This window comes from Stigmatopora nigra, chromosome 6 (assembly GCF_051989575.1).
Source record: "Stigmatopora nigra isolate UIUO_SnigA chromosome 6, RoL_Snig_1.1, whole genome shotgun sequence".
Taxonomy (NCBI): Eukaryota; Metazoa; Chordata; class Actinopteri; order Syngnathiformes; family Syngnathidae; genus Stigmatopora; species Stigmatopora nigra.
This window is the reverse complement of record NC_135513.1, coordinates 8,194,701-8,222,061: the sequence shown is the minus strand read 5'-3', so window position 1 is coordinate 8,222,061 and position 27,361 is coordinate 8,194,701. Positions and strand designations below refer to the sequence as shown.

Genomic DNA, 27,361 nt, shown 5'->3' with positions numbered 1-27,361 from the left:
TTAGGTTTTGATGAGTTTTTTTTATTAAACAAAATATAATAAGAAACATTTCATAAGATGTATATGGAGTAAATAATTTGATTAATAAATAGTAGGCAAATTGCAGTTCCTTGGTCTATTTTTTTGTGTTGTGCCATTGAGGCCACATTTTTAACATGATGGCAGCAAGGGCTCTTTAAATTGCAAATGCCTGTTTTACCCCCTAACAATTTTATTCAGCTTTTCGAATGTTTACAAGGAGAGTGAGACATATTAAAATAGCCACAGCAACAGTAAAATGTATTTAATTTTATTTGTATTCATAGTACAAGCTTAAAAAGGGTTGCAGGACAAAAATACAGGTTGCAACATTCACAATATTTATTAGAATATAAACCATTTTTACTATTTATATAGTGTATTTTTCAGAATTTTGGTCACACTAGTATAGAATTTTAAAAAGTTAAAGCATGTGGAAGCATTATATTAAGCATTTGTGCCTGACAATTGCAATAACATGAAAAGACTGTTTACTGTGTTTCGTACTAGATAAAGTGTGAAAACTATGTTAATGAAAAATACCTGACATCAAGTGTATAAAAATTGGAATGCTGAAGCCAGATAGGCTTAAAGGGAAACCAATATGTAAGGAAAAATAGTTTTAATAACCTAGATATCTTGCAATTTTAAACTATAAAATGTATCCTCAAAATTGAAAACACAAACTGCTTGCATTGCAAAAAAATGATAATCTGAACCTAATTGCCATACAGGTGTTAAAATCAGCAGCCCTCCTTCAATATTAAACCGGTTAAGAGATTAAAATCATGTAAAACATTTAGGATAAATGCAAATTAAAGTGAATCCTAAAAATAGATGTTAACATAAATGCCATGAATGTGTGTATTTTAAAGTGGAGGGATACTTATATTCCATATGTGCGTCACATATTCCTGTTAATACAGTAGAATGTAAGACTAATTAAATGAGTTGCTAAAGCTTGGTGAATGTTTCTGGAGTTCCATCTCAGAACATGAAACTATTTGATAAAATCTCCTTTGAATATTGTACTTTTTAATGTTGTTCTTCTTGTAATGCTGAACAATAAAAAAGTACCAGAAAGAACACATAAATAAATCAATTACATTTTGGTCAGATTCCAAACTCGACAACACAAGGAGACCCTTAGAGCATAGGTGTCAAATTCAAACCAGGTTTGCCACATCTTTCTTTGTGGACCACAAAAGCAAATATTAAATATTAACTCCATATTTGTTTCCAAAATACCAACGTTGCATATTGTCTTTACTTTTAAAAAGAAATTATGATTTTGCAAATGTTATGTTTGGAAGAAAAAGATTGTTATTGATATCAGATTTTGAGCCTTTAATGATTAATTTATAATTTTTTAAAAGCATTACAGGCACTTATTTAACTCAAAAACTGTCATTAGGATGAACAAACAATCTAAATGGCAATGAAACATATGCCTTTACAGTCAAACTCCCTTCTAATTGCTGATATACAATATTTTAAATGAACAATAATTATAACTTGCCCTAAAAAAAGGTTAAATGTTTTAAGTGTGAAGTGTTTTTAATCAGCATGGCCCTCAGTGGGAAAACATACATACGATGTGGCCAATCGCAAAAAAGAGTGACACCCCAGCCTTAGAGGTTTGATTCTTTGGGAGGCTATTTTTCAGTGGCATTGACACAACTCTGCAGTGAGTGTGATATGTTGCGGTACAATGGCTGCACGAACTGTGGCGGAAAGATGCCAACTCGCCCGCGGCAGCGCCCCCTCCAGCAACGTGAGCTGGAGCAGTCCAGCAGGTCAATGAGGTCACCACGCAGGAAGTGCAGGTGGGCGGTGTGAGGTGGGGCATAGTCACACAGGGCATGAGCTAGGCGTGGTTTCTACACAAAAGAAACAAGTGCCAGCAGATGTGAAAAGGAAAGAGGATCAACATGTTCAAATTCATTCCTAATTAGAATATATATATTATTGTAAATATTGAATATATTCAACATGTATTATATCTTTTTTTATATGAATTAAATTTAAAGTATAATTAAATTAAAGTATAATATTTAATGCAAAAACTAAATTCTAACAAAAAAAATTGTATTAATAAAAAGGTGCCAGATTGGCACACTGCATTTTTACATGCATTGATTCAATGTCTTTCACTTAAATACATTTTATGTAATATTTCCAACAAAATAGGCGGCCCGGCGGGTGAGTGGTTAGTGCGTCAGCCAAACGGTGTCCCTCACCTCTGACCCGAAGTCAGCTGGGGTAGGCTCCAGCACCCCCTGCGACCGAAGTGAGGATAAAGCGTTTCATCAAAATTTCCATCATGCATTAATCTGAGAATATTCACCGAGGTTTTTTTTTCTTTTACCACTCTATTTGTTACATCACATTTCCCCTAAATATATCCATCAGACTGGGTTAAGTGCTTGGTCTTACCCACAAAACATGTTCCAGCAGCTGCATGGAGGACGCCTCTCTTAGGGGATGTGGTCCTTGTAGACGAGCAGAAGGGAGGGACTCCAAAGAGGAGCTCTTGTACGGATTGGGGTAAGGATTACGGCCACCGTGGGAGCCCTGGCGGGGGAACATATCCGAAGACGGGTCTCGGAGGCAGACCACCTTCTCCACGGCAATGCTGTGTGTTTTGTAGAAGTCCACCAGCCGGTTAAGGGAAATAAAGGACTCGTCCCAAATGCAGTACTGACCGCCACCTTCCAGCACTCGGAAATGCTCCACCCTGTCTCCATAGCTGCAAGAAAGAAATGGAATTGTAATAAAGGGATGAAACAAGGCACGCCAAAGATGCCCATCATTGTCATCATTTCACATTACCTGCAAAACTAGCCACAACGCCTCCCATCACCATTTATTTTCCTTTGCATCATTAAGTAATAACTTACAAATAGTGAAAATAAAATGCATTGGCTCAATTGATAGACCACAAGGTAGAATCCAATATGGCTCTTATTCAATGTACCCAATCTCAGTACATGCACAGTTCTGGTTTAATTCAGCAGGGCACAAGGAGACGGACAATTCATGCTCACTCTCGTCCCTAGGGACAATTTGGAGTCTTCAACCCTCCAAACATGCATGTTTTTGGGATGTGGGAAGAAACCGGGGTACCTGGAGAAAACCCACATAGGCCCAGTGATAAGCGGCAAACTCCACACAGGAAACCACCAGAGAATTAACTGGGCCAATACCTATCATTCAGCTCGGTCAATTCGCAAAAGATAAAAATTAAACATTAAATTATATGTATAAAAGTTTAAGCTAGTGTCATAGCATGACAGTTTGTAATTAAGTTCCCTCAGCCCAAATAAAAGTACCAAACCCTAACCCGTAAACACAGTGGAAATAATGTAATCTACCGAATGACGTGTTATTCATCCATTTATTCATTCATTTTTTCGTACCGCTTATCCTCACAAGGGTTGTGGGGGTGCTGGAGCCTATGCCAGCTAACTACTGGCATCAGGCGGGAGACACCCTGAATTGGTGGCCAGCCAATTGGAGGTTGGGAAATATGAATGTAGTAGTGCTATATGTATGTGGCTTGGAATATGGTAAATCTTCAAATGGCCTCTATTGCTAATTCTGAGTATTGTAACAAATGCTGTAATGACATTCCAAATATGAATAAAGCACGTATGTGACCTCACAGGCCCAGCAGATGTTATTCTTATGTTATTCACACCACCATATTTTGGATTATTTGTTACATGTGCGCCTTTAATGTCTAATGTGTCAATTGCATAACTTATCTGCATTTAATTAAGGTAATGTTCTTATGTAACGTCTGTGATTATTGAACACATTTCATGATTATACTGTCCCTTCATCACTTTTGCTGACCCAAATTACAACTACGCATGCAATGGCTGTCCATTGGGGTGTGATATTTTTAGTCAAAATGGGTTCTTGCTGAACATATTTAGATATGCTCTATACGCACGCTCGCAGACATGTGGGTACTGCTAATGTGCCCAGTGGCATGGAAAACAAACTGCAATACTAAATTACTTTCAGGGATGCAAATCCATGATCATAGCTACAGTTTTAAAGAATGCTAAAAAATGCAAAGTCAGTTTAACTTGACAAGTACAAAATGTGATAATGACTTTAGGGAACCATGCATTTTTGGTAGGGATGTGAATTAATCAAAATGTCATGATTTTACAACATAATTTGAATTAAAAGATAAAATATTGGCTTCATTTTTCTCAAGGGCCATTGAACAAAAATACAAAGATTTTTTTGGTATTTTTGTTGCTGAATAAATGAACGAAAACCAATCTTTTTAACAAAATAGCCTAAATGATGATAATGATGATGATGTTGATGATGTTGATGATGATGACGATGATGGCGACAATGATGATGATGTTGCTCTCACACTCATACCTAGGGGCAATTTAAAGTGTCCAATCAGCCTAGCATGCATGTTTTTTGAAAGTGGGAGGAAACCAGAAAACCCAAAGAAATCTCACACAGGCCCAGGGAGAACATGCAAATTCCACATTGATGGACTGACCTGGATTTGAACTCAGGATCCCTGAACTGTGAGGCCGACACGCAAACCACTCAAGACGCCGAGTGGTCCCATACAGAAATATATTTTCACTAAATGAATCTCCTCAACTCACTTCAAACTGTTTGAGTGGTATCAAGACGCCACCAGCATATCAGTCAGGATAAGTCCCCCAATGACCATAAGAAAATGGGCAGGCTTTTCAATTTCCAACTGTGAATGGGTGGAGGTTTACCAGATGGTGTAAATAATACCGGCCAACACTCCTGAATGTGAAGGCCATGGGAAGATTCAAGTGGCATGCCAACACATACAGAGTGGTGAAAAAGTATTTATAACTCCCCCCTCCTTTTTTGGTGCAAGCTTATCAACAAATGGAGGAAACTAGCCACCTGATGGTGTAGGGCAGGGACACTCACACCTTTTTCCTACAACATCTACTTTTCAATGAGCCAACCTCCTACGATCTACTTTGTTGTTAGGGTTAGAATTCAGGAGTGGGCAAAGGTAAACACTTCTAAGAGTCCGCCAAATGTAGAAACACAGAAATAACAGTAAATGCTTTACTAATATCTTATGAGTTATGTTTTGTACTTACCTAACAGATATGGAGAATTCTCCAGGAGCTGACTCACTCTCCCTCACCACAAAAACACCGATGTCTCGCCAATGCAGACGCCGCTCCGCCTCCAGTCTTGACACTCGGCCCGCGAACCACCTGCACATTACAGCACCATGCAATGAAGGTAAGAAAAAGACTGATACATGGATGTACAGATCCTATAGGTTAAAAATAATCCAACATACAAAATGAATTCATAATTATCTTCTACAATATACTAAAAATACTCCAAGTATAATGTCTTACTAAAGAAATTGAGAACAATCTAACAAAAATGATATGAACAAAAATAATACCAATGATAGTAGGTTCAGTCCAGAAATTCCTCACATTCCACATTCACCTATCAAATTTGATAGAATCTACATTTCAATCTTCCCTTGTCCCACCCCCATTTTTTCATCATTCATTTCATTCCTTTGTGGTGTAACTGGGATTAGTGTGAGAAAACTAGACAAACCGTAGAAAACCCACGCAAGCCCGTGGACAACATGCAAACTTCACAGAGTGAAGGTCGACCTAGTATGGAACCCACGACCCCAGAACACATGGACACCCATTTCAACATTAGGGTACTACTAAGTAAGGTTCTAAGGAATAGCGTATAAATGACTTAAAAAAAGGTTCTTACGGATGAGGTAAGAGAGAAATATAGTTCTCTGGCACAAAGCCCTTTTTGCCTTCGATCTCAGCTGTGTACCAGCAAGAACCCTCTTCCATTTCTGTCACCTACATACAATACACATATATTAATATCATACTAATAACAATAAAAGTAATTATCAGTTTCTATAACTCAACATCATGTCCTTTCAACGCCAAATCAACCTACCTTGACGATGTCACCTTTTTGGAAGGCGAGTTCATCTGCTTCGGATGCAGTGAAGGAGAAAAGTGCCACAGCCTCCATGCTTTGGAATCAGGAGAGGAGAGATGGGCTACCAGAAGAACACTTCACTTCATCAATGAGGAGAAATGACAGCAGTGAGAAACCAGTGCACTGATGTGGATTGAGCTACAGAATCCGTCCATATGTGTATCTTGGTGCTCATTAGTTAATGAGGAGAGTTTCTCTACCCGTGTGTGCCTCTGTTCATCCATGTGACTGAGTTCGTGTGAGAGAGAACACGTGAACACAGCGACTGCCTCCCCAGACTCCAGCTCATGTCCACACACATCATACACTATGAAAGCAATGGGTCTTAAAATAGAATGCATTGTCAGGATAAAATTTATATCAAAATTTAAAACACAATTCTGTGGATCCTGCACATAAATTTGCAGTGGATTAATCAAATGGATGTTTAAATATGGGGAGTTTAATTCAAAATTTGGGAAGTAGAATTAATTATGAAGCTTAAACAAAATATGAATGTTATTGGATGTTTTAATGTGGGAATAGTTTCCAAGATATTGCAAAAAAATTGATCGAGTTAGGAGTTAATGTGAAAAAGCATTTCAAATAATTCTAGAAATTAAGTGGTACAGTGCTAAATCTTATGGATTGTGGCAGCAGAAATTGTGGCCAGCATCTACATGAATTCCTCCCTTTAATTTTTAATTGCATAAAACTAAATAAGAGACAGTTATATAAAAATAAGACATTTGACCCGCCCAAAATTGTGAATATTTACGATATCCATGTGCTTATAAATAGGAATATCGCTCTAAGCAGTCCTAAAGAGGACCTTAATCCCCTACTGGCAATTAATTATTTATAATTATGTAACATGGTGTTGAAGGTAATTTATTTATGGAGGCCAGGAGCTGATTATGTCACTTACTATTACTTGGATAGCAAAATGAAAGACAAAAGCAAATATGAACATTAAAAGGTATCAAAATATTTAAGAACATTGTTTCACATTTAACATGACATTGAAAAAAACAAACAAACAAACAAAATAAAAAGCTTTCCTATCCTATGAGGAGTGAGTTTCAGCTATTCCAGCGTATCCATAGTTCCAAGAACTAGAAAAACTTACTACATGAACAATTTTTGTCTCTACTGCAGTTTTTTTTAACACATTCGGCTGTTTTTATTCTGTTCAGTGATCACTCTTCACTCTTAGTAACTGTCACACTTTTTTTTTTAACCAGTCCTGTTTGGATCTGTGTTATGTGTATGCCAACCCCGGTTTTATACTGCAAAGCAAATCTCCCTTTGGCTATAAACAAAGTCAACTTCGCCTTGTATGAAATGCTGTGATAATAAATCTTGTCATTTTAAGGGTAAGCCAAGATAGTCTATCACAGCTGACTGGATACACACTGGCTTGTTTGGTAGGACATCAAACTACAACACATACTCACTCCTATGGACAAAGCAGCCTTAAATGAATCTAACATGACAGCCTTTTTTGGAGACCACGCCGGACACCTCCTGGCACCGAGCGACTATGGCCGAATCCAAGACTGGTCTGCACCCAATTAACCCATCAGGATGAAGGATAAATCCAAAGAGAATTATCATTAAGTTCACTTGTAAAGTTGACGTAGTTTAAGTATTTTTTGTTTTGTTTTTTTATTTAAATGTCACCCTATATCCCATAAGCCCCAAACTTTTGTGTGATATGCTTGTCAGTAACAGTCAACTATGACTTCTTGGCCATCGTCTTGGTCCTTGGCTCCAATAGTGGCCCCTGTTTTAAGGATGTCCTGCAAAAGAGACTGGAAGGAGTTTTGAATGTGATCACTGCTCTGGCTCAGAAGAACCCGACGGTCATCTAAATCCAGTGATGCCAACATCTCGCAAACCTCTACGAGACCACCCTCATTTCCTTCCTTCTTCAGAAGCTTACTGATCTCTTTCCCCCATTCCTGTTCTAGCAGTTCATAGGACATCAAGACACCAGCTGAGCAGCATTTGTCCCTTATCCTAATCAGGAGTTCACAAGCTTTGAGTGCAACTGGACGGTCGCAATCCAGCAGACTTCTCAGCAACACAGAAAATATGCCTTGATTCACTAAAGAACTCAATGGTGAGTCCACAATGGAATCCCCAGCTTGCGTATGGCCATTGGCACAGTACCTCCTGTGTTCCGAAAAAGCATCCTTCAACAGAATCTCCACCAACTCCAATGTGTTCATTTTCACCTCCCAGTCCAGATCCAAGCTGCCTTGAGAAAGGACGACTCTAATTGACTCAAGGAGGATCGAATGGTTGGACAAAGGAGTGGAGGAGTACGTATCCAACCAGGCAATAAAGAACCGAACCACAGCCCGCCTGGCAAAGCCCTCAGTATCCTCACGAAGAATGTCCAACAGGTGTCCCACTGTGTCAGCCTGGAAATACAGTAGATGATTTAAAAAGGATTAGTGACTGAAGCAGAATCAATCCATGCACAGGGTAGAAAAAGACCCAATTATCCAGTGATGCCAACATCTCGCACACCTCGTGCACCATATATACGTCTCGAAAACGTTATCTTGATTGTCGAGTGAGCCAAGAATATTTCCATTATTGGGAATTCAGTGGTTAACTTATTCAACACCAATCGGTTTCGCACGAGGCGTTTCATTTCCTTTCTAATTAAGCATTCTGCTGCCTAAATAATCTTATGCATTCTGCAGGTAAAATAAGAAAGTACAGGAAAAAACAATTGGATACGAGGAACATCAGGTTAAGGAACTACTTTAATGTCCCACAATTTGGTTCACCTTCTGCTCTCTAGACTTATTTAGTACCCGGGGAAAGTAAGGTTGAGGTCATAGAAAATGTATTTAGTAAGACTGAGATTTGTAATTATTTAGGAATTGTATTGAACACTTTCATAAGTAGGGTAGTACATTCAGGACTTGTCACTAGTTTGTGAGAGAGTTTTTCCCAATCAATGTCAACAACTTCTTCAAATTTGCCAACCTGCAATTCAGTTCCCTGCTCCCAGCTGGGTCCAAGACTACGTGCCAGAGCTGAGATGGCGCTGGCTCTCACGTAGCTCTCCGGATCTTGCAGCGCCTCCCGTAGGAGTGGGGAGGTACAGTGTTCGTTCAGCAAAGCCTCATCAGCTGATTTCAGGGAGGGGATGCAGAGTAACTGTCCCAAAAACTCTACGGTGGAGTCTCTCATTTCCCAGCGTGGATCACAGGCACGCTTCTTCACTGCCATTAGTAATTCTAAATGCAAATTTAAATGCAATTCAATATTATGAGACCATGAATCTAAAAGTGAAGCATACATACATATATAGCACTGAAGTTTCGTCTTTTAAATTGTATCAAAAATTAATAATTATTTAAGGACTGAGTATATTTTATCAGTTTAGAATAAGTTAACATTAACCCTAGCCCTAACCCCAACCGAAGATGCATTTAAAATCAGTTTTTATGGTCAAACCGTGGATAATGTTACCATTGCTTACAATAATATGAAATGCTTTATACAATTGGAATAACAGTTATCTTATTTATGTATTTTGTTACTAAATGGGCTTACCAGCGGCCGAATGATTAACACGTCAGCCTCACACTTATGAAGGCGTGGGTTCAAGCCAGGGTTAGTTCTCACTGTGTGGAGTTTGCATGTTCTCCCCTTGCTTGTGTGGGTTTTCTCCGAGTACACCGGTTTCCTCCCACATCCCAAAAGCATCCATGTAGGCTGGTGGAACACTTTAAATTGCCCCAAGATATGAGTGTGACCATGAATATAGTTCTCCATCTCCTAGTGCCCAGCGATTGGCTGGCCACCAATTCAGGGTGTTTCCCACCTGATGCCAAAGTCAGCTGGGATAGACTCCAGCACCCCCTGTGACCATTGTGATGAAAAGTGGTACAGAAAATTAATGAATAAATGAATATGTTACTAAATCGTATGAGCCTAGAAAGCTTGGAGAAACAAACATTTTTTAATGTGGTTTAAGAACTTTGACTATAGAAAGTAGGGGACGTGGATGAATGCTAAACACTACCTTCTCTGAGTTGCTGTGGAAAGGATGACTGGTCTGTACAAACACTCAACCAGTGTATTAGGGCTTTGTATGACTTTTGCAGTACCTAAACACACACACAAAGTACTTTAAATGATGAACATGAAAAGGCCTACAATATAAAAATACTTACAGTTGGGTCTGAATCTGGGTTATTCATATTTTGGATCAGGACATCACAGACTTCTTTTATTGTGTTGGTTGCCCCTGAAACACAAACAAAATATGTATATAATGTATTACTTTGTTTGCTTTTAAACCCCCTGCAAAGAGAATTCAGATAGTCATTCCTGGCTTTACATGTACAGGTTTCAAGTTAATTGCAGATAAACTGATTTTCACATTTCAACTGTCTTTATTGTTTAGATGAGGTTAAAAATCCTTATGGAATTCTTAATGTATTCTGCTTTAGCTATAGGGAATTTTGTTTGTTGATTACCTGGAGTGCCGCTAAGGGAAACCAACATTTCCAAAGCGCACTTCTGAACTTTTCTACTGCTGACAATGCACTTGAAGTTCTCTTTCTTGAAACCACTGAGCAAAGTTGGGGATGTAGCACCACTGCACGTCCTTAGCAATGTCACCACAGAGAGGACAATCATCGTTGGGGGGCAAGGGAGGACATCAGCAGGCTAATGGAAAGAGCAGGTCACATTCATTTTAGTCTATTTGGATAAATAAAGTTGACATGTAAGTGGGAGAACATTTTGATTCTCCATTGGCTACTTGTGTGTTCTAGAATTCATTCCAAAATTTTTATATTTTTAGATCTCAGAGATACTGCGTGGTAGTATGTTAAAGAAAAAGGTGGATATAATATATATTACCAAAAAATGAAACCCAGTGTAGACAATTAAAGTTATCGAAAAACCTCTTACCATAAATACAAGCTGGGGAGTGCTTCTCAGACAAACACAAATCATAGAGATGAATTTGCTTTTATTCTTTAGCTGCTCTGCCATCATCACATGATGGTTGTCTGGCACTGTAGGTACAAATATTTTTAGAAATCAATTGTACTTTTGATTCGATGTGCACGTCATACCTGCTTCTAGCAAGAGGTGCTCAGTGAGCAAATGTAGGGGCAGCAGGAGGATTCTCACTGCCTGGCATGTGTAGACGGAGTCACGTACATGACTTCGATTGAGAAACGCAGCCGCAGCATGGACGAGGTCGACGAGATTGTTGTTTTTAAACATGGGCGACAGAAGACGGCTGGTGACATCGTGACTGTCAGGGTTGATGACAAACATGAGTTGGACCGGGACATAGGTCTTTTACATAGATTAAACAGATTGATAATCTACCTGTATCCGGCCATGATGACATCCATAAGAGGCAGTGTGAGTTTACTGTATCCCGCCTCAACTAGCACTTCCAATGAGGCAGCAACCGACTTGAGCAGCTGATCCTGCAGAAAATGGTGGGCCTGGGCCAAGATCAGGGCCAGCAGTTTGAGGATCTGTAGGCTACCATCAACAAGCGCACCTTCTTTGGGTACCATTGACTCCTTGATGTGGTTAGACAATTGCAGGACAACAGTGCTGTACTCTGCACTGAGATTGGAATTTGCATGTGCTTCTTCTTCTGGTTGAATTGAGAGCAGGATGTGGGCCAGCAATTGGTTAGCAGCAGAAGAAACAAACATGCTTGTATCTCCCTGAAGCTGCAGGAGTGTCTTGATGAAACCTAGCCAGAAATACAGTAAAGGAAGAATTAAGATAACAATTTACAGTGTTGCCTGAGATACAATTTATCCAAGATAATAGCTGTTGTTTGGACTATTTTTATGCTTTGACTTTCAAAATTAAATATAGAAGTCAGATCAAGTTTTGATGAATATAACAGATTAATAACTAGTAAATAAACATTAGGTACTGTACTTCAAATAACGATCATGTTGGACAATTTTAGGATATTTGAACACAAACAGCCGGCAAGTACAATAAATCTGTGGGGAATATATAACAAAAATACTCGCAAAATGTAAAGCACATTGCAGAAAGAGTTTTCTCAGCTGGCTAAAATGGATTGGTTTTATTCCAATGGAATTCCAATTCATTTCATCTGGAAAGATGATTTGACATAGTGTGATAGGTTCCAAGAAATTATTTATTCCAGCAATTAAAGAGGACAGACCTGACTGCACGAAGAAACTCAGTGCCTTTGGGTGTACCAGCATTCTATTGAGGCCATGAATCCAGCCAATTCGAATGCATGGGTCATCCCAGAGTTTAGCGTCCTTCCAGCGCTGAACGCTAAAGATGACCTCTATAGCCAAGCGCTCCTATTTGGAAAAGCAAAACAAAGGGTAATGAATTTTACCGAATTTCACACTGACTCATTTGGGACCATAGTTTTGAGGGTCATTTGTTTTTCACTTTTATAGGTCAGGTAAGTGCACCTACATACCATCAAACTAAAATATAAATCAGCACTTGGGACATGTGCAATTGCCATACGTTCCTTTCATCTGTAAATCAATTGTATCCATTGATTCTATGTTTCAACATTCTGTTTCTGCTATACCTGCAAGGCTGTGAAGCCATCTTTAGTGGCTGCGATCAGCCCACTGAGTTTGAGAGCGAAGGAGAGGATACTGGGATCAGATGTAGGGTTGGAGGCCATGGCAGAGATGAGGTCAAGCAGACATGGGCAACTCTTTGCAAGTGATACACCTTCAATGAGAGATAGTGTGAAGTTTATCTAGGAAAGGTATAAGCAGTGGTGTAATGTATGTGTTTCATTAGCATTACAGCATACAGAGGGATAACAAAACTTGTCAGTTAACAGAATATTTAATCGGTCGTTTAAATTCTCAATGAAATTTAAAGTAATCAAAATAGATAAGTCGGTTATATCCATCAACACCTGTTGAGATTCTCAATGTTTTGTTGCTTCAGTGACCCTCAATAGGAAGAAACTATTCCTAGGGCTTGATTAATTATCCTGCTGACAACTCCGCAGATACCAATGACGGCGATAGACGTCCAATCAGTTGTCATCGATAGTGTAGTGGTACTTTCCAGATCATTTAGTGATGGTTAATTCCTCAATTAGAGAACTACTGTAGTAAAGTTCATAACATTTAAAGGGCAACAATTTGCTATTTACTTCTGAGGAAACTGCTAACCTTTGAAGTATAATGTAAGAGTGGGTGATCATTTTAGTCTTCGTGAGAGGAAACTAGGAACACTCACCAGCTTCGGAAAGTTCAGTGAGCCGATCCAGTAGTTTCTCCAGACTAGTATCATCAGGCAGAGGTTTACTGGAGTCCGCTAGAACCTTGCATACACCGGGCAGCAGTGTTCCAATCTCTTCATCCATGGTTGTTTGTGAATCTAATTCAGCAGACGGCAGATTTACGACGTACCAGGTTATTTTCAATACAGAATATTGATTTGATTCATTTTATTTTTTAAATTAAAATAGATGCTACGCCTTTTGGCGACAATGTTGTTGAGCTCTCATAATCTCGCGGGAAATCGTTTCGTACAACCGGTAAACAGCTTCCTTTTTCTTGCTTCCGCGAGTGGTCATATAACAGTTTTCACAAAACTACAACTATACGGATGAGATGCAGCTATTTGGAAAATCCCCTCCAAGTGTTTTACAACTTTGTTGCGTTTCACCTAAGCATCCGGGTCTGGGAACTGTTTCCTGTGCCACAGTTCCGTTCACGTCGTCCATTTTTGCAAAAACCGCACATGGTGTCCGCCGGTCGAAGACCATCAGTCTCCCGTTTATCTGCGCAGTAACTTCGCGGTCACGAGAAAGCCCACCTCGCCAAACGTATTAAATGCAAGAAACGGTGGATATGATGGACGATCCCGAGTACGACGAAGAGGAGCCCTCTTTTAGCGACCCGGATGACTTCGAGGATGACGTCGACGATGAGGGTGAGCAGAGCCAGGAAACTCCCCTGCTTAACGGCCTAGTATTGCTTTTCTAGCCGTACTGTCAGGTGGCGTAACCGGCCCATTCTACAAAATAGCATCCCACTTGTCACAGTTGGAAAATAATTTCACGACTATTTTGCCTAAATGTTACACAAGCCGGTCCTTATTATGTGGAAATTATGGCCCGGCAACATAAAGAAAGACGTTAAACAGTCGTTTGTACCTTATTTTAACCAGTAGCTGCTCGACTACACTTGAAATATTTTCTATCGAAGTTTTCTTCAAAAGAGATTTAGTAAAATCTCATAATATAAACTGAATCGAGCTTTTTAGCCGGTAACCGGTCAAATAGCCTATATGGCCCCATATGGCTATTTAGCCGGTAAGAATTCTGTGTGGGGTAAATAGTAAGAAACTACAGCTACGGAGCCACTGCCTAAATAATAGTCATTAAATCCCTATTCACCAAATGTTAAAATCTATCAATTGGCAATAACACATCAAATTATACCGGCTAAGGAGCCACTGCCTATTCAAAAGACATGTAGGCCAAGAATATACCAGAATTGCAAGTTAAGTCGCATTCTGCCTGAGCTTTGGAGTAATGAAAGAGAGCAAAAAACATCCTCAAGCCATCAATACTTGTTAACTTAATAAAAACAGTGATGATTACCTCGGCTCCTCCGTAACATGGAAAAGGTGTCAGTTTAATACTTTTATTCATCACTTTAACATAACCGGGCGCAAATGGTTACCTGCAAACTAGGAAAGTTTCTAGGGACAACTCATATCATCATAGTGGGTTACAGAAAGAGCACAACATCAATTTAGCTGAGAATGAATCCCACAAATTAGATGAGGTGAATTACCAAACGGCTACGCAGGATTTAACAGTACATACTGTGTTTTGGTAATAACTGTAATAAATTTAATAGGAATTGCGATGATTTACGTGCCTTTTATAAAGTGGTGTTGAGAAATTCTCAATGCATTCTTCTCTTGTCCTCAGAACTTCTTGAAGACGTCTTGAGGGAGAAACCACAGGAGGCTGATGGCATCGACTCTATGGTGGTGGTGGACAACGTGCCACAAGTTGGTCCGGAACGATTGGAAAAACTGAAGAACGTCATCCACAAGATCTTTTCCAAGTTTGGAAAGATAACCACTGAGTTCTACCCAGATACCGATGGCACCACCAAAGGGTACTAATACTTATTTTCTTATTTTACTTTGTAAAAAGATGTATGGGTAAACTTTTTTTTTCTTTCCCAGGTACATCTTTTTGGAGTACGCTTCGCCCAACCAGGCTCTGGAGGCGGTGAAAAATGCAGATGGATACAAATTGGACAAACAGCATACATTTAGGGTCAACCTCTTCACTGACTTTGACAAGTAAGGAGTCAGTTCCAGGGAAAGATAAGGCAGTTAAGTTGATTAGTTAAGGAAGCAATCACTTTTTCCTATTTTAAGGTACATGAACATCAGTGATGAGTGGGAAACTCCAGAGAAACAGCCCTTCAAAGACTTTGTAAGTGTAGTGGTTTATTACTACTGTACATATGGACAAACTAAAAGATGTACTGCCTCAAGTTTACAGTTTGTGTTAACTCGGCATTTCAACTGTCTATTCAGGGTAACATGCGACACTGGATCGAAGACGCCGACTGTCGCGACCAGTACAGTGTCATCTACGAAGGTGGTGAGAGGACAGTCATTTTCTCCAATGACGCCAAGGATCCGGTCATTTCTGAAGAGAGGGCGGTAAGTGATTAGATATTACCACATTGACAATATATTTAAACAAACAAGAGCATATGCCTTTGTGCTTAACCATTCAGTTTGTGTTTTGATTCAGCGCTGGACAGAGACATATGTGCGTTGGTCCCCCAAAGGCACTTACCTAGCCACCTTCCACCAACGGGGCATAGCTTTGTGGGGCGGTGAGAAGTTCAAGCAGATTCAAAGATTCAGTCATCAAGGGGTGTCTCTTATCGACTTCTCCCCCTGTGAGAGGTAACTAATAGTACTGCTCTGTTGATTGTCCTCGAATATTTTTTTTGTAGACTATTATTCTTGAAAACAGCCTCTCTCTTTCTTGGACTTTTTGACAATTGGTTTGTCTGATATCGTGCAGGTACGTGGTGACTTTCAGTCCGCTGATGGACACCAAAGAGGACCCGCAGGCTATCATCATCTGGGACATTCTGACTGGTCAGAAGAAGAGAGGTTTCCACTGCGAGAGCGCCGCACACTGGCCTATATTCAAGTGAGAATTTTGTCTATACCATGTTCAAACTGATTCTTTTTCCTGGACAATTTCAATATCTTTGTTTGTTTTCAGATGGAGCCACGATGGAAAGTTCTTTGCCCGGATGACACCAGACACACTGAGCATCTATGAAACACCAGTAAGATTGTAACATTTTTATCAGGCGTTCTAAAGTATTGAATTAGTCCCTCTAAAACTCGTTGTGCTGCTTTCAGTCTATGGGCCTGCTCGACAAGAAGAGTTTAAAGATCAGTGGAATCAAGTGAGGATCATTCATCACACAATTATTGGTTTTACGCTTTTTTTTTCGTGTCTGTGCTCATAATGTTGTTTGTTTGGGTTCTCAGGGACTTCTCGTGGTCACCGGGCGACAACATCATTGCATTCTGGGTGCCAGAGGACAAGGACATCCCGGCCAGGGTGGCCCTGATGCAGCTGCCCTCTCGCCAGGAAATCCGTGTTCGCAACCTCTTCAATGTGGTGGACTGCAAGCTCCATTGGCAGAGGAATGGAGACTATCTCTGTGTGAAAGTAGATAGGACGCCAAAAGGAACGCAGGTGTGTGCCACAATAAGGTTAACAAAACACTTATGCGTTGATATGGTAAAATGTTAATGTAATACTGATCTCTTATATTAAGGGAGTGGTCACCAACTTTGAAATCTTCCGCATGAGAGAGAAACAGGTTCCTGTTGATGTTGTGGAGATGAAGGGTAAGCGTACCTGGACACATTGAAGGTAACAATAAAAAAACAACGGCAATGTAGTTAGATTGGCTGTTTCTTGAACAGAAAGCATCATTGCATTTGCCTGGGAGCCCAATGGCAGTAAATTTGCTGTCCTGCAAGGGGAATCCCCTAGGATCTGTGCCTCCTTCTACCACGTCAAAAACAACGGCAAGATCGAGATGATAAGTACGTTGAACATCCAGTCAGGAAAAGGATCTATTTTCATTTCTAACACCCTCCAAGATGGCATTAAGTTTACTGTTTTTGGACTCTGCAGAGATGTTTGACAAGCAGCAGGCAAACAGCATCTTCTGGAGCCCCCAGGGACAGTTCTTGGTTCTGGCTGGACTCAGGAGGTTAGTTGTTGAGTTGTTTTGTTTGTGTTTGAAAATGCCTCAAATGATAAACTAAACTTTTTTCACTCCTTGAACTATATCTTTATATTTCCCAACTTTACTCACTGGAATAGTCTCTTCTAAACCTTTTAGACCTAGTACAATCTTATGAAATGCTTAGCTCATACCTGTATGTACTATTTGTTATACACATGGATTATTGCAAAAACTTGTCTATATATGACAGTATACTGATAACTTCCCCGTTTGAATGTGTAGTCATACTTTTCCCTTTTTCTCTGCTATGTGTAGTATGAACGGCGCGCTCGCCTTTGTGGATACTTCGGACTGCACCTTGATGAACATAGCAGAGCATTACACGGCCTCCGATGTGGAGTGGGACCCTACCGGACGCTATGTGGTCACTTCAGTCTCCTGCTGGAGCCACAAAGTACAGTGACACCTTCTGATCTTGGAACTTATTGTGTTCCTTATTTTAACACATTATTTTCCGCTCCTTTTCTTTACAGGTGGACAATGCTTATTGGCTATGGACATTCCAGGGTCGCCTTCTTCAAAAGAACAACAACGACCGCTTCTGCCAGTTGTTGTGGAGACCCCGACCAAATAGCCTCCTCAGTGCAGACCAGATCAAGGTAAGATTATGAAGACTATGTATAAGAAAAAATACACAATTATTGGCACAATTAAATATACTTTGTTATAAAAACTCCCCTGCAATGCTATTTTTCCAGCTTTCTCTTATCCTTTTCAACTCTTTGATTTTATTAGAAATAAATTCATTTTTGTTTTTTTTTGATTAGGTGATCAGGAAGGATCTGAAAAAATATTCCAAGATCTTTGAGCAGAAGGATCGTCTGAGCCAGTCCAAGGCTTCTAAGGTCAGATTACCTTTTCACTTGCTCTGTCCTTCTCGACACTCAAGCCGAACAAGCATTTCATATCGTTTAGTTTGTGACCCTTCAACACATGTTGACGTGCATTTGTGAATAGCAACTGGTGGACAAACGTAGGGCCATGATGGACGACTACCGCAGCTACAGGGAGCAGGCACTACAGCTCTACGCAGAGCAGAAAGACGCCCGCGTGGAACTCCGAGGAGGTGCGGCTGATGTCCAATTTTATTTTTGTTCAATATCAATGTTGCACTCTAATGCTCAGTTGTCATATGCCTATTCATGTATTCCTACTAGGAGTGGACACAGATGAGCCAGACAGCAATGTGGACGACTGGGAGGAGGAGACAATTGAATTTTTTATCAATGAAGAAATCATTCCTATCGGAGATCTGTAGTCCCTTACGCAGGTGAGGCACTAAAAGGTCGATTTACTAGCATCCCAAATAGCAGTTTGCCGGCACTGCCAAATAAGAGTAAAGGAGTGAAAGTGGTGCAGCCCACCCTAATCATGTTGTCATGCGATATCTCCGTTTGACTGAATTTGTCCCTCCCAAACATTGACAGTAACGACCTGTCTAGCACATAGATGATTCCCAGTAGCGTGAATGGGATTTCAACTCTTAGCAAACAAACCATACTTAATTATTTCATTTGAAATCTTGTATTTATGCAGTCATTTGTTATCTTTCTTTCACAGTCCATCCGTGTTTTTGTGGAAGAGAGGAAAAAACATTGACTGAAGAAGGAGGACAACCACGCAGTGAATTTTGGGGCTCAACGTGAAAGGCCTCAACATTCACCACTAGTGACATCATCAGAACACGCCTGGCATTTCAACAGCCACATTGAGGACTTGTCAACCATACCAGTTTTTTTGTCCTTTTGGAACTTAATATCTACTAACTGCGCCCCCTGTTGTTTAATTGGAGTCTGTTGTGGTTCCTAGCCCAGCCTCTCTCATCATGCTGCCTTGTTGTGGGTGTGCAGCGCTGAGTGCCATAGCAGTGGGGTGTGAAGGTGCTAAACTTGTAGCCTTGTTAGTAAATGTGCTGATGTGGCGCTATCGTGGCCTCTATCCTCCTCCTTTCAGACTGTCCTTTCACACAGGGAGGGGGTGCGCAGTGGGAATAAATTTAAATAAATCGTTAGACCTGCTTTGTTTGAGTCTTATTATGTTTACTCATTCATCAATTGTCTACATTATCTGATTTAATCACTACTTCACATACTAGTATACGGCTGTTTATTACAAGTGAGTAAAATCAGTAAATCAATTACTATGTTTATATATATTATATATATTATACTTATATATATTGCACAATTATTGGCAAAATTAAATAGACTGATTCGTATAAAAGCTGTATATATTTATAGTATATTATATATATAGACGCGTGTACGTTCTATTCAATGATATATTGATATATTGCACAATTATTGGCAAAATTAAATAGACTGATTCGTATAAAAGCTGTATATATTTATAGTATATTATATATATATAGACGCGTGTACGTTCTATTCAATGACTATCCATCCTTGATGGTTGTAGTTTTGCGCGCATGTGGTCCAAATCTCGCGAGATGTGTTGCACTTGGCCGTGGCGCTCTCGTGATTCACACGCCTCAAGTACGATCCAGTCTGGATGGAATTCACTATATGTAGCGGCACTATACTCATCCAGACCTATTTATCTTCCTCGCAGGATCGCTCTCCTCATCGATCGGAAAGCCGTCCACTCATCGCTGTCTATCATCCGGACCAAACGCACACCATGGAGGCATATTTGTCGTGTAAGTTCGAATTAATTTTGTTTTTATTGCCATTTTCATTTGAGATGGGTGAAAGTCTGTATACATTTATAGGGGATTTAATGAAGGTTATGCACTGAACAGAAGCATGCATTATTCTGATTTTTTACGTAGCTGGATGAAAGGATTTTTTTTTACCTTGGCAGCTTCTGGATGTGATGGAAGACGAGCGCCAAGTGCTTTTACGCATGAAATGCCACATTGTAGCGCGTTTATTAAACTCCGAAATCAGAATCAGAACCCAGAATTATCCTCGGGATAGAAATCTTTGATCTTTACATTTAATTTATTGTGCTCACTCTTAATTGAATGTTCTTCAAATACTAAAAGCATGATGATGTCAACGTGGGGGAAAGAAACGTCAGGCAATAGGAACAAAAACACACTTTTCTGAAAGAAGGCTTCTTAAATGGAGTACGTCGTCCTGACAGCTGTGGGGTCCTGCTTTCAAATCCAGGTCGGTCCACCTGTTTGGAGTTTGCATCTTTTCCCCGGGCCTTTGTGGGTTTCCTTCGGGTACTCCAGTTTCCTCCCACTTTCCATGAAAAATGCACGATAGACTGATTGGACACTGTACATTTGCCTCTAGGTATGGCTGTGAGTGTGCATGGTTGTCCGTCTCCTTGTGCCTTGCGATCGGCTGGCCACCAATTCAAGGTGTCCCCCGCTCCAGCACCCCCGCGATTAGGATGAGGATAAAGCGGTTCGGAAAATGGGATGAGATGAGGCTTCTTGAATGGGCAATTCAATTTAAACATGTATTTAAATAATGAGTAAATTGAAGTATTAAAAAAATAGTATAAAAGTTACAAAAATGCAACTGCTGGTTCTTTAAAAAAAGCACAAAAAGGTTGTAATAAGTGGTGGAAATATCCATCTAATATAGCAATTAAAATGGACAAAAAATGTAATCATGTATTCGCAGCAGTTTTCTGACAAATGAAAAAAAATACATTTAACAAGAAACTGAACATAGCCACACTGTTTATTGTTTATATGGGCCCCAAGACATCAAGATCTTGAAGCAGTCAATCGCTACGAATCTGGAGTCGAACTCCACTGTAGGTGATTCCCTCCCTCAACTCCGTTTGTTCACATCTCCATGACAGTTGAGGGCTTACAGTGAGGCCAGTGTGCTTCCCACAGCCCCCTGGGTCACTCCCAACCTCCCTAATGAAAAAAAAAAAGAATGAAATGGCCTCACCAGTGTAGAGATTTGTGCAATTATCTAACAACGTCACTGCATTGTTTTATCCATGCTTTGTTTTCATGCACTGCAGTCTGGAACATTTTGTCTGTGCTTCTGCACAGGATACAATATTAAGTGTACAGTATGTATACGGTTGGGGTATTATTTATGTGCAATCTAATACAAATTTGTGGGACTGACATTTGCAGGGCACATAAAGACAAAAAACCATTCACACTCACATTCACGTAGTATAGGAGAAGATAATATTTTTACGTGAGTAAATGTGGATCATTTTGGAAAGTGGGATAATGCCGGAATACCAGGGAACACAAGCAGATTCAATCCCTGATGGGAAAATTAAGGGTCCAGATGTGCTAAACATTGGAATAACAGAAATAATCCAACCATACACATTTTAATGGCATGACACCAAATGGGGATTGCAAGGACAGATGTGATTGTTGTGAACTGAGACCGTGATTAATTTAAGGATTACATGAGACCCCAGAGTGTTCTACTTTAAGACCGTTTCAGACTAATCCTCATTCATGTTGATATTTTTACATGATTAGCGCTTTAAAAAATAGTGTCTGATTCTTAACCCTTAATTAGATCTACTACCAAATATTAGCGCTGCTGTATGTATATTTTTGACCCAGCAGATTTGATCACTTTTTCTTAAAGTCATAAAAGAACCAAACATCATGAATATTTTTTGTTATTTAAATATTGAAATATTATTCAACAAAGAAGTGGAAATTCAACTTTTCCTAGACTGGAGTTATTACTGTACATTACAAAATCGATTACATATTTGTTAATGTGTATTCATTCAATTCATGTTGTGAATAGATTGGTGGTTTAAGTAGGAATCTGATGAACTCACTTAAAATGTGGACTAAATCAGTTTGTTAAAATGTGGACTGAATCAGTTTGTTGTCTGTTTCGTAAAGAAGCCAAAATCTAAATCACATTTCCTGCTTGTTTCAGCTACAGTTGCTAAACAGAAAGTTTTTCCTTCTGTGATAAACGTCCAGCACCATGGATCTCAGATAACCTCATCCTCTTGCACCAACATTGGCCACCGTTGGATCTTCCGCATATTCATCATGGGGACGTGGCGAAGCTTGCGTGTGGCATTTATTCTGGGCTCTCTGTTTGTGATCCTGCTAATCATCACCTACTGGGATGACGTTGGTGGGTTCAACCTCTTCCCTCAGCGCGACCTCAAACTTGAGTGCTGTTCTCAGAACGCCACGGCCCGCTCGTCCATGCTTCCAGCATCCTTTGCAACAACATCTATGGGGGTGATGAGAAAAACCATTGAGGGTGCCATGCAGCCTGGAAATGGGTATGCAGTGGAGGTTAAGGAAGGGGACGAGAACGGGGATATGGCTGGACATCAGCAGCAGACGGCGAGGAAGCAAAGGATCATGGATGTTTGTTCGCAGAAGGACTTTCCCGGAAGTACCCGTGCATTTGAACAAATTCCAATTATTGAATTAGAGAACCTGATAGTCGATGACAAGCACAAGATCATCTACTGCTATGTTCCCAAGGTAGAAAATATCAGGATGATATGGGGGCAATATTGTAGTAAAAAGATTTTTAAATGAATAATTGAAGTAAAAAATACACAGTCCAAGTTACAATTGTGTAAAAAGCATCTAAGTGGAGTTATAATAGAGCTTTATGTGAATAATGGGGCTCTGGATTGTATGTGATTTTACTCATTTTTTTGGGCTAAGTCAAGTTCAGTTCAATATATCACTATGACTTGACAAACCATTATGTTCTTCTCAGGTGGCTTGCACCAACTGGAAGAGGGTGATGGCAGTCCTGTCTCAGTCTTTGCACTCACCCATATCAGGAAAGCCTTACACTGACCCGGCGGCAATTCCTGGCAACCTCGTCCACAAAGCCTCGCTCCATCTCACTTTTGCCAAGTATGACACATTACTTCCTCCACCAATGAAATTCCTTATATCGCATGACATTTGGACAGACCTGGAAATCACAGCTTTGACTGACAATTGACGTCTGGCCGGCGTCTGAGTGGTTAGCGTGTAGGCCTCATAGTTCTGAGGTTGTGGGTTTGATCCCAGGTCGGTCGGATAAAATAGTTTAAAATAATTTCATATTTCTAACACCCAAGGCAACTTAAATTCAGCACCTATTACCACAATTGTGGCTCTTCAAATCCATTTTTTTTATTATTTATTTGAATTTGATTAAGGATAGCCCCTTGGAATTACCCATCTAATTTTCGAGGGGGTCCTACATTTGTGTGTCGTCATTTCCTGTTTATCGAAGATAATTTAAAAACCTGCAACTCTGGCAGGATTGAGACCTTTCACTTTTTTCCTCTTCAACATCCTCATTCATCCTGTGACTTGATGCAAAATTTTCCTCTTTGCAGTATGCATATAACATTCTGCCATAACATTTACAGTGCCAGTATGTTGTTTTGATAACTATCCATGGGCCAAAAATTTGTTATTTACAGAGTTGGATGAAGAGAGCAGGAGAAGCAGGGAGCACAAATGGGGCTTTCTTTACGAATTGGTGGCGGCAGCTTTCTGTGTAAGCGTGACTTTGGGAAGCTGAGTCACCTGGCTCTTTACTGGCTCCTTCCATGACATATTTGACATATTTTTTTCCTATTTTCGCTTCTTGCAGTAGCCCAGTACAGTGTAAGGAGGAGGTTAACCTTAGCATACGAACACATCTGACATAAACACATCTGAACAACTTCAAATCATGACTACGTGGTACTTAGTGATGATAATACGCGTTCAAGGGTGCAGGGCAATTTTAGGCAATTTACCAAAGGCCTAGGTGTGTGATAGGTAGTACTCCCACTTGCCACATTTCGGCAGTGTTGTTTGTTTTCAGATCTGATGGACTGGAATAACGGGAGGATTATCCATGCCAAAAAGAAGCAAGGGGCACCGTTAGTATATCAGGAAAGCTGTCAAGAACAGGAAATGAGGAACAGAAAGATGTTTGCGAAGCATTTTTGGGGGGCAAGAAAAATACTTTGGTTAGACTAAAGTAATACAAATGCATGAAAAAGTTTGGGCATCAAGTCTACTGTAGTTGCCTGATGGGACCTAACGGATATTTCAATCTAAGGCATGCTTAGAGCACAATGACAGCTAAAAGAGTTTTTCAAGGAACAATGGAAAGAAAGTTAATACAAAATAAGCAAATTTGAAAATAGTAAATCTAGAAAACAGATGGGTACAGAGCAACACAAATAATGTATTTCAAATATTGTATTCACTAGGTTATGGCGTCAACACGGTTCTCGATCCCGCCACATGATGACGGTCAAGCTTCAGAATTACACCAAGTTCCTGTTCGTGCGGGACCCCTTTGTCCGACTCATCTCGGCCTTCAGGAGCAAGTTTGAAAGGTGTGGCTACCAGCAATGTTCCCTCTATTTTTTTGTATGTCTGGGCAGAAAGACAACCTCCCTGAGCACAACAGTATAACACCTGCCATAAGCAGGTGCATGTCTACTACACATAAATGATTTAGCAATGATAAAATGTAATGATTAATATCTATGAATGACTGACTTTCAGGTGTTTTTGTGATGACTATTTAACATGCCGCAGTAGTTCTCCAGGAAAAAAAAAAGAAATCAACATTACTATAATGTTTTTAAATAATGTTGGGGAAAATATTAAGTCCTTAAAAATGGTTATTGTGACAGGCCTTATGCCAGAATGTCAGTGCGACTTCCTCAATGGTTCTTGTGTTGTGACCATCAGGCCCAATGAGGAGTTCTACCGCAATTTCGGGTCGGGCATCATTCTGCGCTATGGCAATCTATCAGGGGAGGTGCCGAAAACGGTGGCCGAAGCCTTTGTGGCAGGATTCAAACCCACCTTCCAGCAGTTCATCTCGTACCTGTTGGATGAAGAGACAGAAAAGAAGAAAATCTTCAATGAACACTGGCGCCAAGTAAAACACTAGATATTTGTTATTGGAATACTGCAAACTACTTATAAATGAGACTAATGTACCAATGACCTCATATATGTTTCCGTTTTACTGTTTCTATTGCGTCTATAAATTTAACATGACGTTAAATTCACTTTATTTTGGCAGTTGCAGTACTTAGAATAAAGGGCCATTTTACACAGTTCAACTTCAAGTATGACACACTTGCAGCGCCACAGCCAAGTTTGAATACGCCACAAAGGCAATTGAGGTTGTACATTTAATAAATACCGGTACATGGTACATGTACATATAGATATAAATATATACCACACTCATACGTTTGTCACTTTTATAAATTGGCTTAATGAAATAACACTAGATCTTGCTGCATTGTCCCATACATCATTTTTTCCTTCTTTTTTTTGTAGGTATACCGCCTCTGTCATCCATGTCAGGTGAATTACGACTTCATTGGGCAGCTGGAAACATTGGAAACGGACGTAGAGCAACTTTTGAAGCTCCTTCAAGTGGATCATCTAGTGCAATTTCCTTCGGGACCAGAAAATCAAACTCAAGCAAGCTGGGAAAGAGACTGGTTTGGACAAATTCCTGTCTCAATGATGACAGAGCTGTACAAGCTTTACCAACCAGATTTTGAGCTCTTTGGCTATCCTGAACCTGTAAACGTGCTCCACCACCAATAGGTAAACCCCCAAAAGAAATCTCACTCTGAGTATTTTGTGGTATTTTTGGTGTTTTGCGGCCAACTTGCTTCAAAGCTACTTTTTGTATGCCAACCTTAAAGCACTTTGACTTTTTTAAAAAGATTAAATTATAATTGAGTATAATTGATCAGGGTGTATTTTGTTGGCTGGGATAAGCTCCAGCACCCCTGTCTGTTCAAGGGATAAGCAGCTTGGATAATGAATGAATGTTAAAAACACAGAATCTTGCTACTACTCTGCTCTAAGACAACTACTCAGATTTTAAAAACTACTCAGGTCAGCAAAAAGCTACTGCTTTCCTTCTGTTCATCTTTTTTTTCCCTCCACTTTTTCCGCAATTTATTTACATACATTCAGAAGATGAGGAGAAAATAACTACAGGTATAAGATTAAAATGTTATGAATAGTAAGTACTTCAGATGTTTTGGATAAAATATATTATGGAATAAAAATTGATTGCACTAAATATGTGAATTAAATTATAGAAAAATACAAATTAAAAGTTCATAAGGATTGTACCCAATTGGGTATTTTGAACCTAAATATTAAAGTGCCTATTATCAAGTTTACTATGAAAAGTATCCATATTTTTACTACTGTGCTCACCTTATGTACCTTTTGCTCAGGAAAATAAAAATAGCATTCATTTTCAAAACTATTGTTCCCTTTTGTTGCATTGTGTTTACTCCATAGACTTAGATTAAATTGTACAATTATTCATTATCGTACAATTATTATCAGGTATTGAAATGTATGTGTACAGCAGGGGTCGGGAATCTTTTTGACGAAGAGAGCTATAAACAATTCATATTTTCAAACATTATTCCTTGAGAGCCATACACAGAATTTAAAAGTAAAAATACATGAAAATGTGAGCATTTATTATTCATTTCACCACTTTGAAAGTAAAAAAAAAAAGGCTGAATTCTTTTGAGAACATTATTTCACAAGTGCAAGTTTACCCGGTTATAGTAATTAAAAAATGCATATTCATTAGCTGATTAACAACACAATGTTGACTGTCCAAGGGTCTGTCTTTGCTCAGGATTCTCTTGTCCCTTGTCCACGCATCCTGTTGGCCTTGGTGGTCAGTACTGGCCGTCTCCTTATCAGCCTGGACCCGAAGATTTACACTGCTTGACTCCCTTATCCGGCTGGACCACCTTGGAGCCTCCTATTAATCAACCTTACAAGGATTTTGGGCAAAGAGCCTCTTCTTTGCAAAGGTACAAGGAATTTGGGCCAAGGCCTTGTAAAGGCCTAATTTTAGAGGAACCTTGACAGTCTGTGTGATACTAAGTTAAAACAAGGACTCAATAATACAACTGTAACATAAAAAAATGAATCAGCTATACTAAATGCTATATATACTAATGAGGATAAAGTGGTTTGGAAAATGAGATGAGGTATACATATAATCAATGCA

General features: G+C 39.6%; 4 protein-coding genes across 5 annotated transcripts; 2 read left to right on the top strand and 2 right to left on the bottom strand.

The window, feature by feature from the left end:
• Positions 1–338: 338 nt before the first annotated feature.
• LOC144197962 (GRB2-related adapter protein-like) lies at positions 339–6,399 on the bottom strand. The gene is made up of 5 exons (XM_077718716.1): positions 6,007–6,399; positions 5,806–5,903; positions 5,151–5,270; positions 2,455–2,767; positions 339–1,898 (listed from the first exon to the last, which is right to left on the bottom strand). Exons 1-5 carry the CDS (start codon positions 6,082–6,084, stop codon positions 1,674–1,676), a joined length of 834 nt encoding a protein of 277 aa, XP_077574842.1. The 5' UTR covers positions 6,085–6,399; the 3' UTR covers positions 339–1,673.
• Positions 6,400–6,996: 597 nt separating this feature from the next.
• Positions 6,997–14,029, bottom strand: brat1 (BRCA1-associated ATM activator 1). The gene is made up of 11 exons (XM_077718714.1): positions 13,300–14,029; positions 12,629–12,777; positions 12,239–12,386; positions 11,407–11,788; positions 11,145–11,329; positions 10,978–11,084; positions 10,539–10,731; positions 10,233–10,306; positions 10,082–10,166; positions 9,037–9,290; positions 6,997–8,459 (listed from the first exon to the last, which is right to left on the bottom strand). The coding sequence occupies exons 1-11, from the start codon at positions 13,424–13,426 to the stop codon at positions 7,755–7,757; spliced, it is 2,409 nt and encodes an 802-aa protein (XP_077574840.1). The 5' UTR covers positions 13,427–14,029; the 3' UTR covers positions 6,997–7,754.
• Positions 13,640–19,405, top strand: eif3ba (eukaryotic translation initiation factor 3, subunit Ba). Its single transcript, XM_077718715.1, has 19 exons — positions 13,640–13,998; positions 15,008–15,200; positions 15,271–15,390; positions 15,469–15,526; positions 15,631–15,759; positions 15,854–16,011; positions 16,133–16,264; positions 16,340–16,406; positions 16,483–16,529; positions 16,615–16,825; positions 16,908–16,980; positions 17,059–17,181; positions 17,273–17,351; positions 17,643–17,781; positions 17,861–17,986; positions 18,155–18,232; positions 18,345–18,453; positions 18,545–18,657; positions 18,948–19,405. Exons 1-18 carry the CDS (start codon positions 13,899–13,901, stop codon positions 18,643–18,645), a joined length of 2,043 nt encoding a protein of 680 aa, XP_077574841.1. The 5' UTR covers positions 13,640–13,898; the 3' UTR covers positions 18,646–18,657; positions 18,948–19,405.
• A 459-nt stretch (positions 19,406–19,864) lies between these two features.
• On the top strand, positions 19,865–27,126 carry LOC144198165 (carbohydrate sulfotransferase 12-like). Of its 2 annotated transcripts, XM_077719053.1 has the most exons (7): positions 19,865–20,046; positions 22,247–22,815; positions 23,060–23,202; positions 24,546–24,674; positions 25,036–25,228; positions 25,639–25,914; positions 26,981–27,126. In XM_077719053.1, exons 1-6 carry the CDS (start codon positions 19,899–19,901, stop codon positions 25,912–25,914), a joined length of 1,458 nt encoding a protein of 485 aa, XP_077575179.1. In that variant the 5' UTR covers positions 19,865–19,898; the 3' UTR covers positions 26,981–27,126. The 2 variants fall into 2 exon arrangements, with proteins under 2 accessions (XP_077575179.1, XP_077575178.1); XM_077719052.1 differs by lacking the exon at positions 26,981–27,126 and having other exon boundaries at positions 25,639–26,590.
• Positions 27,127–27,361: the final 235 nt, after the last annotated feature.

Excerpts from the sequence above, each read along its gene's own strand:
- eif3ba (XM_077718715.1), top strand. The coding sequence starts at position 13,899 with ATGCAAGAAACGGTGGATATGATGGACGATCCCGAGTACGACGAAGAG. Across the intron at positions 15,391-15,468 it reads CTCTTCACTGACTTTGACAA|GTACATGAACATCAGTGATG; the intron begins GTAAGGAGTCAG and ends TCCTATTTTAAG. Across the intron at positions 16,407-16,482 it reads TGAGCATCTATGAAACACCA|TCTATGGGCCTGCTCGACAA; the intron begins GTAAGATTGTAA and ends TGCTGCTTTCAG.
- LOC144197962 (XM_077718716.1), bottom strand. The coding sequence starts at position 6,084 with ATGGAGGCTGTGGCACTTTTCTCCTTCACTGCATCCGAAGCAGATGAA. Across the intron at positions 5,904-6,006 it reads AAAAAGGTGACATCGTCAAG|GTGACAGAAATGGAAGAGGG; the intron begins GTAGGTTGATTT and ends TATTGTATGTAG. Across the intron at positions 5,271-5,805 it reads ATTTCTCTCTTACCTCATCC|GTGGTTCGCGGGCCGAGTGT; the intron begins GTAAGAACCTTT and ends TGTAATGTGCAG.
- brat1 (XM_077718714.1), bottom strand. The coding sequence starts at position 13,426 with ATGGATGAAGAGATTGGAACACTGCTGCCCGGTGTATGCAAGGTTCTA. Across the intron at positions 10,307-10,538 it reads TTCCCTTAGCGGCACTCCAG|GGGCAACCAACACAATAAAA; the intron begins GTAATCAACAAA and ends TTTGTGTTTCAG. Across the intron at positions 10,167-10,232 it reads ACCCAGATTCAGACCCAACT|GTACTGCAAAAGTCATACAA; the intron begins GTAAGTATTTTT and ends GTGTGTGTTTAG.
- LOC144198165 (XM_077719053.1), top strand. The coding sequence starts at position 19,899 with ATGGAATTCACTATATGTAGCGGCACTATACTCATCCAGACCTATTTA. Across the intron at positions 22,816-23,059 it reads TCTACTGCTATGTTCCCAAG|GTGGCTTGCACCAACTGGAA; the intron begins GTAGAAAATATC and ends TGTTCTTCTCAG. Across the intron at positions 25,229-25,638 it reads TCAATGAACACTGGCGCCAA|GTATACCGCCTCTGTCATCC; the intron begins GTAAAACACTAG and ends TTTTTTTTGTAG.